Source organism: Pristis pectinata, chromosome 11, assembly GCF_009764475.1.
Source record: "Pristis pectinata isolate sPriPec2 chromosome 11, sPriPec2.1.pri, whole genome shotgun sequence".
Taxonomy (NCBI): domain Eukaryota; kingdom Metazoa; phylum Chordata; class Chondrichthyes; order Rhinopristiformes; family Pristidae; genus Pristis; species Pristis pectinata.
Window position 1 is genome coordinate 33,682,731 of NC_067415.1, and position 15,147 is coordinate 33,697,877.

The 15,147-nt window shown below is 39.1% G+C and overlaps 1 protein-coding gene across 5 annotated transcripts in view; it reads right to left on the reverse strand.

The window, feature by feature from the left end:
* Positions 1-15,147, reverse strand: part of LOC127575732 (glutamate receptor 4) — a 169,944-nt gene that overhangs the window by 26,468 nt on the left and 128,329 nt on the right. For all 5 annotated transcript variants that reach the window (XM_052025734.1, XM_052025732.1, XM_052025735.1 and 2 more), the window contains 2 exons: positions 9,121-9,327; positions 4,569-4,942 (listed from right to left, as the gene is read on the reverse strand). In XM_052025734.1, coding sequence (XP_051881694.1) covers positions 4,569-4,942; positions 9,121-9,327 — 581 coding nt within the window. The remainder of the gene's footprint in view (positions 1-4,568; positions 4,943-9,120; positions 9,328-15,147) is intronic.

Genomic DNA, 15,147 nt, shown 5'->3' on the forward strand with positions numbered 1-15,147 from the left:
AGATGTTCAATTTCTTTACTAACTGTGGCTTCCCTCTTACTGTGGTCAAGAGAGCTTGCACCCACATCTCTGCCATTTCCTGCACCTCTGCTCTCACCCCCACTACTCCCAGACCCAACAGGGATAGGGTCCCCTTTGTTCTCACATTTCATCTCACCAGCCTACGTATCCAACACATCATTCTCCGCCACTTCCGCCATCTCTAATGGGACTCCACCGCCAAGCATATCTTCCCCTCCCCACCCCTTTCTGCCTTTCGCAAGGACCGCTCTCTCTGCGACTCCCTAGTTCACTCCTCCCTCCCCATCCATCCTGCTCCCACCCCGGGGTCTTTCCACTGCCCCTGCCATAGGTACAACACCTGCCCCTACACCACCTCCATCCAAGGACCCAAACAGTCCTTAGGTGAGACAGAGATTTACCTGCACCTCCCCTAATATCATCTACTGCATTTGGTGCTCCAAGTGTGGCCTCCTCTACATTGGTGAGACCAAACACAGACTAGGTGACCGTTTCACAGAACCCCTGTGCTCCATCTGTAACCACGATCTGCATCTTCCGTTGCCAGTCGCTTCAAATTCCCCTCCCACACTATCACAGATATGTCAATCCTCGGCCTCCTCCACTGCCAGGAGAAATCCAAACGCAAACTGGAGGAACAGCACCTCATTTTCTGTCTTGGAACCTTGCAGCCTAACAGCATGAACATTGAATTCTCCCACTTTAAGTAATCCCCACAACCCCTGCGCACCCACCCCCCCAGCCATGCCTCTTCTTTTCTTCCCTTTCCTAGCCTCTATCTCTTTTTTCTAACCCCCTTTTTTCCTCCTTACCTTTGACCCATCTCCCGGTGGATCTGGTCTCCCATCCTCCCTGCACCTGCCCATCACTATCTTTTCCCTGCATCTACCTATCACCACCACGTGCCCACCCTGCCTCCCTTCTTTTGTCCACCTATCACTGCTCTGCTTTTCCCTCCTATGTATTGGGCTTCCCCTTTTCTTATCTTCAGTGCTGAAGAAGGGTCCAGACCTGAAACGTTGACCGCCTGCTTTTCTCCATGGATGCTGCCTGGCCTGCTCAGTTCCTCCAGCATCAGTGTTTTTCATTTACCCTAATCCATTTTATTTTCCCCACATCCTCGCCTGCAGATTCTACCACTCTTCTAAACACTAGCAGCAATTTACAGTGGCCAATTAATCTACCAAACCACACGTTTTGGAATGTGGGAGGAAATTGGACTACCCAGAGAAAACACACACAGACATAGGGAGAACATGAAAACTCCAGGACTGACCCTGAGTTGCTGGAGTTGTGAGGCATCAACTCTAATAGCTGTGCCATTGTGCTGGCTTTTGGATGTTTCCTTTTAATGTGGAAGATGCACTTAATTTCTATTATCACCTACTCTAAACTGCCCAGTAGTGAAAATTACCTGGGTATAATTGTAATTGCTTGATTATCTCATTAGCCTCTGCTACCTTTCCTAGCTTGGTAACAGCTACCAATGCATTTGCATGAATCCAGGCCATTTGTATAGATTAGAAGCAATAAAGCTGTACGTGGATCCCTGGATATTTTATCCGTGTATTTTTACACCCCAAGAACCCTCCTAGAGTTAACAACCCCTACTTCCTCCTTCAGCCCTTTCCTAATCAATTCTGATGAAAGATCGTACAGTATAATGTAGATCAATGTAAGGTTATCCACTTTGGATACAAAAACAGGAAGGCAGATTACCTGAACGGCGATGGATTAGGAAAGGTGGGAGGTACAACGTAAACATACAGATGCAGCAAATGGTGAAGGTGGCCAATGATATGTTGGACTTCATAGCAAGAGAATTTGAGCGGGTGGGGGTGGGAGGGGGTGGGATTCTTACTGCAATTGTATGGGCCTTGGTACGATCACACTTTAAATATTGTGTGCATTTTTGGTCTACTTATCTGAGGAAGGATATCCTTACTGTGAAGGGAGTGCAGGAATGGTTTACCAGACTGATCCCTAGAATGGCAGAACTGATGTATGAAGACAGATCGAAATGACTGGGATTATCTTCACTGGCATTTAGAAAGTTGAGAGCGGACTCATTAAAATTTGTAAAATCCTGATGGGACAGGACAGACTGCTTGCAGAAAGGGTGTTCCTGATGGTGGGTAATTCAATATTAAGGGTCACAGCCTAAGGGTATGGGGTAAGTCATTTAATACCGAGATGAGAAATTTCTTCCCTCCTGTGAAATTCTCTACCACAGAAGGCAGTTGAGGATAAATTATTAAACATATTCAAGGAGTTAGATCCAGTTCTTGTAGCTAAAGAAAATGAAGGATATGGGGAGAAAGCAGGATGATCAGCCATGAACATATTGAATGGTGGAGGAGGCTTAATGGGCTGAGTGGCCGACTCCTGCTCCGTTACTATGTTTTCATCTCATCAATTTGAAAATTGAATTCTGTCTCTACCTTTAGAGATGTTGCCTGACCTGTTGAGCATCTCCAACACAAGTCCTCCCAAGATGCAAGCTCCTGACTTATATACAGCCTGTACATATGAATGAGCGTTTGGGAGACTGGTGGGATGGATTTGCCAGATGTTGCGGGGTTGCAGACATTTTCTGCCTCCTGGGAACTTGGTCCACAGCTGTACATCTGACTTGTGAACTGTCTGGGTTGTGATATTGATAGGACAATATTGATAGGAAAGGACAGAGTAAATGTGGCTAGGCTGTTTCCCTTGGTGGGTGAGTCCAGGACCAGAGGGCACAATCTTAGAATTAGAGGGTACAGTTTCAAACCAGAGATGAGGAAAAATTTCTTTAGCCAGAGGGTGGTGAATTTGTGGAACTCCTTGCCACGTACAGCAGTGGAGGCCAGATCAGTGGGGGCGTTCAAGGAGGAGATAGATAGATATCTAAATAGTCAGGATATCAAGGGATATGGGGATAAAGCCGGTAATTGGGATTAGAATAGTTTTTTTTCTTTTTTTTTCTTCTTCTTCTTCCCCCATTCCCCATTTCTCATTTCTATTTCCCTTTCCTTGGAGCAGACTCAATGGGCCGAATGGCCTGCTTCTGCTCCCTTGTCTTGTGATCTTGTGAACAGTTCACAGGAACGGAACCCTGCCGTAACCTGGGGAGGACTGGTATTATCTATTTTTATCTTGAGCAAAAAAGCAAACTGCTGGAGGAATGCAATAGGTCAAGCAACATATATTGACAGATGCTGCTCAACCCACTGAGTTCCTCCAGCAGTTTGTTTTTGCTCTAGATTCCAAACTGCAGTCTCTTACGTCTCTATCTGTTTTTTATTTTACATTTACAGCATATGCAGTATTTTCATTTTATTCTAATCAATTTGCATGTTTTATGTCGGCCACCCACAGTCAAAACAGCATCAATAAAACATTGATTCCTATTGTTGATCTTTCTGTCTCAATTACTGTCTTTTCACACCAACTTCAATGAATTGGAAAATATATCTGGAATTGTCTAAGTCCTGCCAGTTGAGCTGAAGGAAACTGAAGCTGGCTGTTACAAAACAGAATGCTATCATAGAAATGGAAAGCTTTTTGGCTTATCAGAACCCTAAGTCTGAATTTTCTCCCAGACTTCTAAAAGTAACTTAGAAAAATTCTGAGGCATTAATTAAATTTTACAATCTGTATACTGTTCAACATGAATAATTCCTCTGTGTCCTTTGCCAATAGCTTTGGTACCATCCACTCACAAGTGGCTCATTGTCTATGTCTATATTAGTTTCAGAATGTCAGCCATCTACATTACTTTGGGTGCTCTTTGTACATTAAAGGGACAGTACATTTTTTACTAGGACCTATTTTGTTAATAATTTTACAGCTCTAGATTTTTTCTGTAACATTGTTAAGGGTAAATGTTCCTTATAAAAATATATTAATACATTTAATAGATCTCCCTGGGAGTTAAACTGAGTTACTGCCTTCATTGACAGAGAAGTATACTTACAATGTGACAAGCTTACATTGGCAGTTTCCATTACAAATGTCACTATAGAAAATCATAATGGAAAAAGTTGACAGAAAAGTCTAAGCAGATGTAAAATTTTTCATATATTAGAGATCTATATTCACATTTGGTCCAAAGTGAGCACTTTTGTCTGAGAAGTGAAAAGTTACTCAACAAAATACTTTGGTTATTAGGGTTCAATTTTTTCCATTTCAGAAATGGGTGCAAATCAGAAAACAATGAAATTTTATATACACCTGGACGATTGACCGTAAAATAAGGTATGCAGCAAACACACGGTAGTCCTCCAAGGGGACAAAATCAGCATAACTTTATGCATTTTACGGTCTACGCATGGTGTATATAAGTTACGTGCAGAAATGTGTAAATGATGATTTAGAGGTCATTCACACACTTCACTTATCTATAAAAATGCAGTAATTTTCCTTGGAACCTTACCGTTTGTGGAAGCATTCAAATAAATTTTGGAAAGGGTATACTTATATTAAGGGTAGAAAAGGTAATGTATATGCACCATGGCATCAGGCTTGACCATAAAATGCACAGAGTTAATAGATAAATGACCAACCTTGGCGAAATATCGCATCCTTGCTGCATAAAGGCACCCAGAGAAAACCAAAGACTGTTAAAAATGCCAAACTCATTGGGCGGTTGATCACTTGATGATTCATCTTGTCCATCTTCTGGTTCTTCCGTGTGCCACTCGTATGGGCTGAACCTGCTGACCAGGAATAGTACCACGCTGACTCCAATGTAGGCAAAGACGATGCACATCCAAATTTCGTATGCCAGTGGATCGAGAAAGGAGAAGACACCAGGCTTGGACTTCTGGGGCTTCTTGATCATGATGGAAATACCCAGGCTCATAAAGGGCTTAGAAAAGTCGATGACCTCCTCTCGTACTAAAGTAATGGTCAGTGGTGCCACACCAATCTGTGCTCTCTGTGGAGTAGGGGAAAATCCTTTTTTAAACACACATGTTAAAGTACACAAGTGGTAGATGACACAATTGAAGTCAACCCTTAAAAGACAGGCTCCATTCTCCAATGATGCAGTTACTTTATCCTGTTTTCTTTAAAATTATAGCAATAAGTATTGAAAGTGAAAATCAAGTACACCATATAACAGTGAGTCTTCATTTACTGTGCTCATTCCCTCACATCATAATTAGCACAATATTGCTGAATTCAAGCAAATTCAAGAAGTTATTACACTGTGATTTTTCTAGAAATAGTTTTACCAGATGCATTGGAAGGAAAGGTACTCGTGTGAACTCATATCTGTAAACACAGTTTAACATTCAAAGGCACAGAAAGGATGACAATAAATGTCTCTAGCTTATAACATATGAGCATCATATTAAATTTTGATAAAAATATTGTCTATTAAGCTGATTGGGACCTGACGGTAGCCCAGAATGATCTTGGACAGCATACTGAAAACAATACTGGTGAGCTGGCAGAATGGCTGGCTTTTCAGCATAGCTATTATCAAGAGAGACTGGAGTTAAAAGTTGCAGAATAGTTAAGAATACCAGGCCTAAAGCACTGAATTGATTTCTGTTAAGAGATCTCAAACCATCAAGTATGATTTGCACAGACAAAAAACTAACTTTCACTTGCGTGGAATATAGAGGATATGCAGCAAGCATAAATGCAAATGTACAGCATTATCGATGATGCCTGCTAAGCCAGGCTGCTTTTCACCAGAAGGAAGGCCATCAATTTGTTTAATGCAAACAAATTGGGGTCAGATGGCACTCTCCTATACCTCCTCAGGGTTGAATCGATACTAATGGATAGAGAGGTTTGAAACAAGGTCACCAGCCTATCCTCTCAGTTGATAAATCACGCACAGTATTAGGATGACATGGGCAAAGGGCAAAGCATCTCACCATTGCCTTAGTGAGTAAATGTGCCGCTCAGTATGGGACAAAACTATACAGGAAACACTCTTAGGCTGATTCCTGATCTGTCCTTGATTCAAAGTTGTTAGCCACCAGATTCCATGCGAGTCTCCCAGGTTCTCCCAGCATCTTTCAGGTGCTGAGGAATGGGAATGGGGAGGCTGCAAAGAGAATGAGGAAAAAGAGACTGGAAAGTTGGGGTGAGGAATGAAAATGGGGTGATGGGAATAATGGGGAGGCAGTCTTGGGATTGGGCAAATCAGGTTTGAGGAATGAGGAGAGGGGGGTGCAGGAGGGGTTATGGGGAGCAATGTTCATTTTAGCTACAGCGTGGGAGGAGAGGGCAGTGTTAAACAACAAGCAGCTGGAAAGGGGGAGGGGGAGTGAAAGCTGAATAATCCTATAAAGATTGTTGCAACTGTTAGGCAAAGAGCGCAGCTCCTGAACAGGAGTATTACACCATGGTGGGGTTCACTGTGAGTTGGTAATGAGGTAGAAACTATGACATAATTTAAAAGTGAATGGATCAATGTTTGAAAGAAAAACATAAATATAAAGACAACTGGGAGGAGGGTAGTTACAGGAGAGATAGTCAGCACCAGTGCAGGCACTGGAGACTCACAGGGAACCCAGCTATTATAGGGTTAATACAATGTCATTTTCAGCAATCTGACAGCTTTGAATGCATTATGACTTTGAATGCATAATTCATGAATGCTGCTGATCAAAGGTGGCAAAGTGAGTGGAAAACTAACGTTAACTGTGGCAATGGTTCCCATCCCTGATTGCTTTCCTGTGCCTGCTATTGGAAAGTGTGTTTATGCACTTGTTACTCAGGGATAAGTTCAGGCTTGACTATAATGTATCCTGTGATATAGTAATATCCCAGCAACAGTCAATTTAGCAGAGGAAAGGTGGAACTTCCAAAAGGAGAAACAGAACAAAATATCATAACAGGGAAACATCATTGCATTTGTAAGGATAATTGAAGAAATGAACATAACATTTGCATAATGTATCTGGTTTCATTCCTTCAATTAGCTTCTACAGAAATACTACTAGCTTTCCTGCATCAAGAATCTGATTAGTAACAACCAAAGTATTTTTGTCTGCTTTGATGATGTCAGAAAATCTGTACTGTTTGAGTGGTGTGCAATCCGATAGCTTTCAGCAGGAGCACATTAAGAGGATAAAGCAGTGCAACTGGTTCCATTGCAGAGCGAAGCTAATCAATACAGCAAGCTGAATGTTTTATGCAAGCATTTCAGCAAGCTGAATGTTTTATGCAAGCATTTCTAAAGGAAAGACATTATCTATAATACATCAGAAGCTAATTACTCCTGCACCAACTGTGGATATTCTGTACATCAGTCCCGCACACTGATCTCCAAGAGGATAATTATTCCAGAGATAATGCTAAAATATTCTGATTTCTGAGCTACTGTGTTTTATATAAATAGCAACCAATTCAAGGATCATCTTTAATTGTTGTAAAAACATATTCTTATGAGTTTAATGGAAAATAAAAACTCCCCATAAATTCTTCACTTTCTCTGTATCGGAACTGTATACTGTGTACTTACAACCTTGCCACACTCCACTGCACAGAGAAAATCATCCATGTTTGGGTATCATGGGTCTTAAACCAATGTTACACCTGATCATACCACCATATTACAAAGTGATTCTCCAATGAAACATGGGTGTTGAAAAATTTACTTTGGAACAAATTTAGAAGTGAATGAGAATAGGAGGAGATCTTATTTACTTTTGTGGATGGTGTTTTTAATTGGACAACTCCCCATGGCTTTATCCTCAGGGAATCAAGATTGTGTGAAATTCAGATAGAGCAGGTGGGAAGAAGGACGGGGAGTGAGGAGTGGAGTGGGGAGGGGGGGGGGGTTGGCTGCGTGAACAGCAGCTAGTGTGAAAAATTGTACAACATTCTAGAATAATTATTTTAAGTTTGAAGTTAGCTCCCTCAGAACAAAATCTAAAACCATGCTTACACCATTACCAATTTCTCTTCAACATCAGAGGAAGCTGTGATGCCCTTAAAACTGAAAACTGCAGTCATAGGGCCACCTACAGGCACATCTGGTACTACATCTGCCATGTGTTTGCCCATGGGGGTGCAGCTCACCATGAAATTTTCAATGAAGCACATCATCCAAAAAATTAAATTTGATATATTTGCATTTGAGAGGCTGGGTGCTAAAATCAGAATGGACGTTTTATACACTTCACCCTTAATACCAATTATGCACACTATTTACTGAGCACACATCTGGAATACTACAAAAATAAATAAGCATCAGTATGTCAAATGAGTAACAATGCTGGTTACAGTGTTGGGCAGTGTTTTCATTGCATCCCTTCCTTGACAAGCAGAGATGGATCAGTGAGGAAAAGATACCAAGTTTCAAATGAAACTAAGTACAGTACTTCTGGCTTCAGTAAAGAGGTGTGATTCCTATAACCCATACCAAGCACATAAATATCTAAATTGTCTGATACAACACAGTTGGTGTGTTATTAAAGAAAGAACAACAATTAAATTCACACTGCATTATCTCAGAATTTGCCCCTGCAATAGAACTTCATAATGTTGTTGGTCATCTCTGATTCAACTCCATTATTTCAACCAACAGCTATTAGTTGAAGTTCTGCAGACGTTCCTGGCCTAGAAATAAGCAGAATACCTTGGTTACACCATTCTTTAGAGGGCATTATCCATCTTTCTTTGATGAAATCAGAAGAATTTCACATTGCCTCATGATTACTGAATAGCACTTCCAGAAATATTTGAAACCTACCTGCATTCTTGTTTCCAGATTTTTTGATCTTCCTATGAATTTGGCAATTAGGATTGTCAATACAAACTGCAAGTGTGCAGATAAAGGGTCAGCCCTTGTTTAATATTGAATTATGTACACAGAAAACCCCTATTCATACACTTATTTTAAAGCAATGTGTATAGACAGCTCTTACAAGGGCTCAAATTCCTGTGTGTGCACCATATTGTACAAGTTCCTCAGATTTTTTGTTACAGAAAATTGTTTAATATAAATACGCTTACAACAGTGTCAAATAGTGGGCATAAACAGCTGGTATAAATGCATTGGGTAATGCATTAAAGTTAACACACAAGGGAAAGCTGAAATCCAGACAGTTACAGGTAGCTTTAACCAGCTACTGTATAAAAGGTACTTACCCCATAAACGAGTTCGCCCACCATTCCATTCCATATTTTGGTATCTGGATCTCTTGCTCCATATTTCCCATCAGGAACGATCTTAAGCTCATACTTTATCCCAATGTGTTTTGCAATTTCTGAAGCTAAATCCACACAGTAACCCTCATACTTGTCATTTCCTTCCAGAGTGTCATGGTTTTTCTTCAGCATAACATATGGACCCTCCTGATAATGAGAGAACAGATTAAGTCAATGAAGCACAATAATAAAGTTTAATAAATTCATTTAGTAATTTTAAAAACTCTTAAGCAGAAGCTCTGATAAAACTATTTATCACGGGCATTGTTCCAGGTTACATTCAGGATTAAAATAATTCACAATGAAAGACAAATTGTATTTCCTTTGGTTTTCATTCAGTTTAAAGTGAACATAAATTTTACCTCAGCGGGTCTTATCAAGAAAGACTACATAAAGCCGGAATGCTGCTATATAATGCTTGCTCCATGGAGGGCATTGGATGAGGTGTCACTACTTTCTTGACAAGAAGTGCTAACAGCCCTCTGTATTTGCATTTAAACTCTATTCTGCTTCTAGATATTTTGACATCTATAAAATTCCCAGGCATTGGTAATTAGGACTGTCAATGTAAATTGCAAGTGAGCAGACAAAAGATTTGCCTTGTTCAATAAGAAATTTAAATTTTCCTGCAATCCCATTCAAAATGTAGGATTTAATAGAATTGGTCAAGATTTTCCACACAAAATCCGGAGATCGATTTGGGTCTGTCAGCATTTACCTACAGCTTTTAAAGAGGTTGTGATTCCTTTGTGCCATCAAGCCCAAATTCCTCACAGGAGTTGCCAGCCTTTGTTAGGCCAACACTACATACTGGACTCCCAGTGACCTGTACAAGTCCAGTCTCAGATGACTTTCACTTTTCACAAACAAAGCAGGCCCCAAACATATTATTAATTAATGTTATGATGTGGAATTTCAGGGAAAGGAGCAGGGCTGATTGTTTTTACATTGATCATAACCTGTTCACTTGGTTTTTATATTCTGGTCCGGGGACAGGCAGGTACATATTCTGAAAAAATCTAAACAACCTTCATTTCTGCATAGTGGGACAAAGATCTCAAACTCTGCCAAATGTGGAATAGCATTTATACAACTCATCTTGATATTGCGTTAGCCACATCAGTTGTTTTTTTATATACAAATTTCATCATCATCACTAAAATAGTTTTCACTTGGGAATTATTATTGATATTAACCACATTTTTCTTTTATTTCCAATTCATGAAAATGTGAAATTATTTTATTTCTAAAATATATCTATATATATTTATATCAGATTATTCACAGGTACTTCTTAAAGAATAAAACTTTGCAGCTTGGTACACTTTGCTATTCATCATTGCTCTTACAATGGGACATGAAAAACAGAATATTATAACATCACTGCTTGAATTAATCTGAATGGGACAGAAGCACTAACTTCCTGCAGAAAATGTAATAACATGAAAGACCAAATGTTAAGTGCATACTTCACTGGATTAAATGAGTGCAGATTGATTGTACATTGCAATCTCTAAAATACCATTTCTCTTTCAACTTATTCACTCTGGAACCGGGTTCATAATTAGTTGTGAAAGGGGGATAAAAGCAATAGGTAGAACTATAGATAGACACAATCAAACATTTCCACAGTAATATGTAAGTGGTTAAACCATAGCTTTTTCATTCTTTCTATGATTCTTTTCAATAATGCAATTAATTCTATACGTAACTCAAAAAAAAACAGGTTTTTGAGCTTCGAAATAAAGCATGGCTTACATCACTTCCACCAGAAAGCAATGATCAAATGGGGAAACTCGGTGATTAGATTTTCTTCCTTGACCTGAATGACTGAGCCTAAGTGTAGAACCTTCTCCATAGCCCTGAATGGTCAACCACCTGTGGATCTTTATATATAGACTAACAGAGAAAATGGCCATTCAGCCTATCTTATCAAGAGGAATCCCATTAGTCCCATTAACCCAAATCCTAACTTCTCCTTATTTCCCTGTATTCCTGCAATTTATTCTCTCATCAACTCCCCATGTGATACTTTAAGTCATTAAACTACAGTCAGGTGTAATTTACGGTAACCAATTATCAGAGAGGAGGTACAGGAGCTTGAAGACCCACACTCAGCATTTCAGTAACAGCTTCTTCCCCTCCACCATCAGATTTCTGAACAGTCCATGAACACTACCTCGTTATTCCTCTCTTGCACTAATTATTTATTTTTGTAACTTATAGTAATTTTTATCTCTTTATGTGTTGCACTGTACTGCTGCCGCAAAACAACAAAAGTCATGACATATGTCAGTGATAATAAACCTGATTCTGGGGTGGGAGAAACATGAGTATCTGGAGTAAACCCAATGGTTAGGGAGAGAACATGCAAACTCTGAACAGGCGCTAACTGCTGTGCCACCAGACCAACTGGAGGTTGAGAACTTTATGGGTAGAAGCTGGATAAGGATCCAAAGAAACCCTATCACATTATTCTGTGTATCAGTGCAGCAACAGGAATAAGGAAAAACTATTTGATTTCTGTAAAATTTCAGGCTGTTCATGCTCTGCTGGCGCAATGTCTGATGAAAGGAAAATAATTCTGGGTGCATTTAGTGGAAAATACATACTTAATATCAGCACTATCATACAACATTCAGCACTGCATTCACCTGTCAAACAAGTTTTGATGTGACAGTGTCACTTCCCACATTGAATGCTGCATTATTACCACTAAAATGAAGTTGCTGATAATGAAATATTGATAGTGGTTCAAAAATAATGGCTTAGCAAAGTCATAAATGGAATGCAAAATGAGCTAAACTCATGTTTTGGTAACAATTTCTGTTTAAGATTTTAATCAATTTCCTCCAGCAAATGACAGAAATATATTTTAACTAGCAGAATATATCATTCGTCTAATTTACAAGGTACTGCCTGTAGACAAATATAAGCTGATAAAACATGAATTGTGAGACAGGGAAATGATTGAGTATTTGCAGAGACAATAAATAGAATGATTTGTAGTGACATGCAAATGACTCATATTGATGTGTTTTTGTCATCAGAGAACTGAATATAGATGTGGATCATTCAGTCCTTCTAGATTATTCTTCCATAGTACATTTCTGCCCTCTCATCACAGCATCCAACTACCCTTTGAATAATCTTAACACTACCCTGAGACAGTTTGCCTCTTTACTTGAACATGCATGGATTAAATGTCAGAAATGTTAGAAAACTCATATTGATGGTAGTTGAAAATGAGCCTCTGTTGGTTCAGAGGGTGTCACTGAAAGTAGTCACAAAGTCAAAGACTGTCTAATAAACTATGTGAAAACATTAGCTTTGCATACCTAAGAGCAAAACTGCAAGTGCAAATTGAAAAGTAGGCTCAAAATGATTGCTGATACAAATACTACCGATGAACTGGAGAGTGAGATGATTATATGGCAGTGATGTATGGATTCAGTTTGAGGGAAAAATGATAAAATATTGTGTAGGTTTATAATGCAAAGTAATAAGATATAACCAAACAATGAAACCGCCGCAAGATGCTATGGATGGAAAAGATGGGGTCAGAACAGCCCACAAGTAACGTGAGCAGTTTCTTGTTGATACAGCTTCAAGTGCTCCTATACATAAAAATCTGATTAGTTCACATAACTAAAAGAATAAAAAATAGAAAATTTCAAGACAGTAACATGATTTATCAATAGTACAGGATTGTCAAACAGGAATGAGAAAGGTATGCTTCTGTAATGTGCAGCAATATGTTATGATCCACCTTATCATTGTCTTTTTTTCACCCACTGTTGTAAGTGAGAAAGGCTGACTGACCTTTGTGATCCATTAGACCATGTTTGAACACTTGGGAGTAGATATTTATCTTCAGTGGCTGAGCTGTGATCTGGTGTAGTGACCTTTACAAAACAGTCCAATTTTCATTCCATTTGTTATCCTTGCCTGGACTATAATCCAACAAAGTGGATCAGTAGCTTCTTATAGAACCTGCAAAATGTTCACTACATTGGTTTTCATAAATATCAGGTTGCTGACCAGGTGATAAAGCTAAAAATCTGCCCCACTGACTTCTATGGAATAAATACTGGCCAGATTCTATATACTGTAGCATAGACAATCCTTCCCAAATGACAACCACTCAGGAACTATTCAATCCATGAATAACATTGCTATAAAATCACTTGGAAGAAATGCAAATGGTAATTAATGCATATTGTGCTAGGTATGATAGTTATCCAATGTCAACCGAATCATGAATGATGTCAGATAAATATAATGCCCATTTATTTGCTAATTTGTTTTTTTTGGTATTAAGAGACTTGAAAATAATTTCCACCAGTGAATGTGGGGATTTTAAATCAACCAAGCATAACATTATTTATAGTTTAATTCCAATTAACAAAGTTATTTCTTTGGAGACAAATATAAACGATGAAGCAGAAAGCATGAGATGGGAAAATGATTGAGCCTTTGGCTGACACACTACACTAGATCGATCCTGGTACAATTCAATCAAATAATATTAATGCATTTTATTTTTGATATTTCTGCATTCTCACAGAAACAATTTATCTCTTTGCACAAAATTATGAAACTACTGACTTAAAAACAAAATACCATCAATAGAAACTAAAATTAGGCCTTTGATGTGTTTGAGTGTGCAATGTTCCATCATGTATGTGAAGAGGAGATGCTTATTTGAGGTTAAACAGTTATTGTTTTCTTAAGTGTCCTTAACTGAAGGTTCTACCTCATGGAGTAAATATTCTGGAGGATGTGCATTATGCTGCAGGTGGACTGATTTCATAATTCACAAGTGATAACATTGTGAATGAGGGATGGTCGGTGTCATAAATGGGACACAAGTGACATCTGATGGGGTTAACTATCAGTTTCTACACATTAAAAGTAAATAGGCAAAGTTAATGTTACAAAAGCAAGAAATGATATTTTTAATGGTGTGTTATGTTCTTCATTGCTTTGGTACCAACGTACATTCATGCAGTGTGAGTGCTCATTAGACTGTCGCTGTGTAGCATGAATTTAGAATGTTGTTATTCTGAACATTCTTTCTAATTTATTTTCAGAGGAAAATAGTTCCTGTAATTGGAATGTGATACAATTATCATGGAATATTTGATGGAAATTAGGTCAGCTTATGGGAAAAGTTCTCAAGGATGTGACCTACAGCTGGAGTCTCATTGATAATGATTTCTATTTCCTCCAATCATGAAAAGACACAGTAATTTGTAGAATGCAATAGCAGGGGGTGGAGCACTGCACCCTGTTGACAGAGTAGCTGATAGAGAACGCATGTAAAATGTTCCTTTTGTTTAAACATTTACTATGCTAATGCCTGGGTTCACTGCGAAACCCTCAATGATGAATCATGACTGAGGGATCGTGCCGGTCCTTGTTCCCAGGGTATCACTTTCCATTAAAGGTTCACTATCTAAAAGATGTGAGGTGATTAACAGCTAGAACTCAAGTGACAATGTATTTCAAATTCATGCACTGCTAGCAGTTAGTGCTCGTTCCCCTCTCTGCCCTACTACCATTTGCTAGAGACAAAGAAATGGCACCAGAAAGAAGAGCTGCCCAGGCACAATTCTGCATGTGGCAGGATAGAATATAACTAAAACCATTAGTTGTTTAGGTCTTCCCACAACCACCACCCACCCCCATACTCTGCCAAAGCATTTGGATGCTAGAGGCTCCACAATGGACGTGGTTGAAATAAAGATCTCAATTTCTGGGAACTTCTCAGTTACAGACTTCTCTTCATGGTGAAACATGCTGTCACTTTTCTGAGACGGGCATTTGGCCTGAAAGACACTTTGAAATTACATTTAAAAATATAATCTGGTAAGACCCTGACAACATTAGGACAAATGGAATATGTGTTTCTTAATAATGGGTAGAAGGCTACGGACAATAGTGGCTGATTCTGTTAACAGACCA